The sequence below is a fragment of the Panthera pardus genome, unplaced genomic scaffold, assembly GCF_024362965.1.
Source record: "Panthera pardus isolate Hobbes unplaced genomic scaffold, ASM2436296v1 HiC_scaffold_12, whole genome shotgun sequence".
In the NCBI taxonomy this organism is placed as follows: Eukaryota; Metazoa; Chordata; class Mammalia; order Carnivora; family Felidae; genus Panthera; species Panthera pardus.
In genome coordinates, this window is record NW_026526677.1 from 14,274,524 (window position 1) to 14,275,471 (window position 948).

At 44.2% G+C, this 948-nt stretch overlaps 1 protein-coding gene across 1 annotated transcript; it reads right to left on the minus strand.

The window, feature by feature from the left end:
• Positions 1 to 948, minus strand: LOC109245213 (olfactory receptor 8H1-like). The gene has a single exon (XM_019412528.2). It carries the CDS (start codon positions 946 to 948, stop codon positions 1 to 3), a length of 948 nt encoding a protein of 315 aa, XP_019268073.2.

The window sequence follows — 948 nt, forward strand, 5'->3', positions numbered from 1 at the left end:
CTATTTCAATTGCCCAGAGCCCTCGCCCTTCCGCATGACTCTAAGGAGAGCATTTTTCACTTCTCTGTTCCTGAGACTATAAATGAGCGGATTCAGCATGGGGATCACAATAGTATAAAAAACAGAAGCCACTTGATCCTTTCCCAAGGAATAAGACTTACTTGGCTTTAAATAAGTAAAAATCATAGTGCCATAAAAGATGGCGACTCCCAGGAGATGAGCGGCACAAGTAGAGAAGGCTTTTTTCTTTCCTGAAGTGGAAGTAATTTTCAGGATAGTAGACAGAATGGACACATAGGACACAGATATTGTGATAAGAGACACCATTAGAGTGGAGCCAGCGACAATAAATATCATGATTTCAACGTCATGTGTGTCTGTGCAAGACAAGGCTAAAACTGGGGTTGTGTCACAGAAAAAGTGACGGATTACATTGGAGTCGCAGAAATGCAACCTGCTCATGCAAAGCCCATTGACAAAGGAGTCCACAAAGCCAATCACATAGGACCCAAAGATGAGGTGAGAGCAGAACCTTGCGGACATAACCACTGGGTAGTGCAGAGGATTGCAGATAGCGACATAGCGATCATAGGCCATTGAGGAGAGAAGGAAACATTCAGTGGCGCCCAAGAAGACAAAAAAGGACATCTGGGTGAAGCAGCTCGTGTATGAAATATACTTGGTGGAAGTCAGTAAGTTCTGTAAGGTTTTAGGTGTGATGACAGTTGAGTAACTGAGGTCGAGAAATGACAGGTGACCGAGGAAAAAATACATGGGGGTGTGAAGCTGGAGATCCAGGCGGATGATTAATATCATCCCAGCATTTCCCAGCACAGTAACCAGGTATATCAGGAGAAACAGCATGAAAAGGACCAGCTGGATCTCTTCAGAATCTGTCAGCCCCATAAGGATGAAGTCAGGCACATGTGTGTTATTCTTTCTACCCAT

Coding starts and splice junctions, on each gene's coding strand:
- LOC109245213 (XM_019412528.2), bottom strand. CDS start 948: ATGGGTAGAAAGAATAACACACATGTGCCTGACTTCATCCTTATGGGG.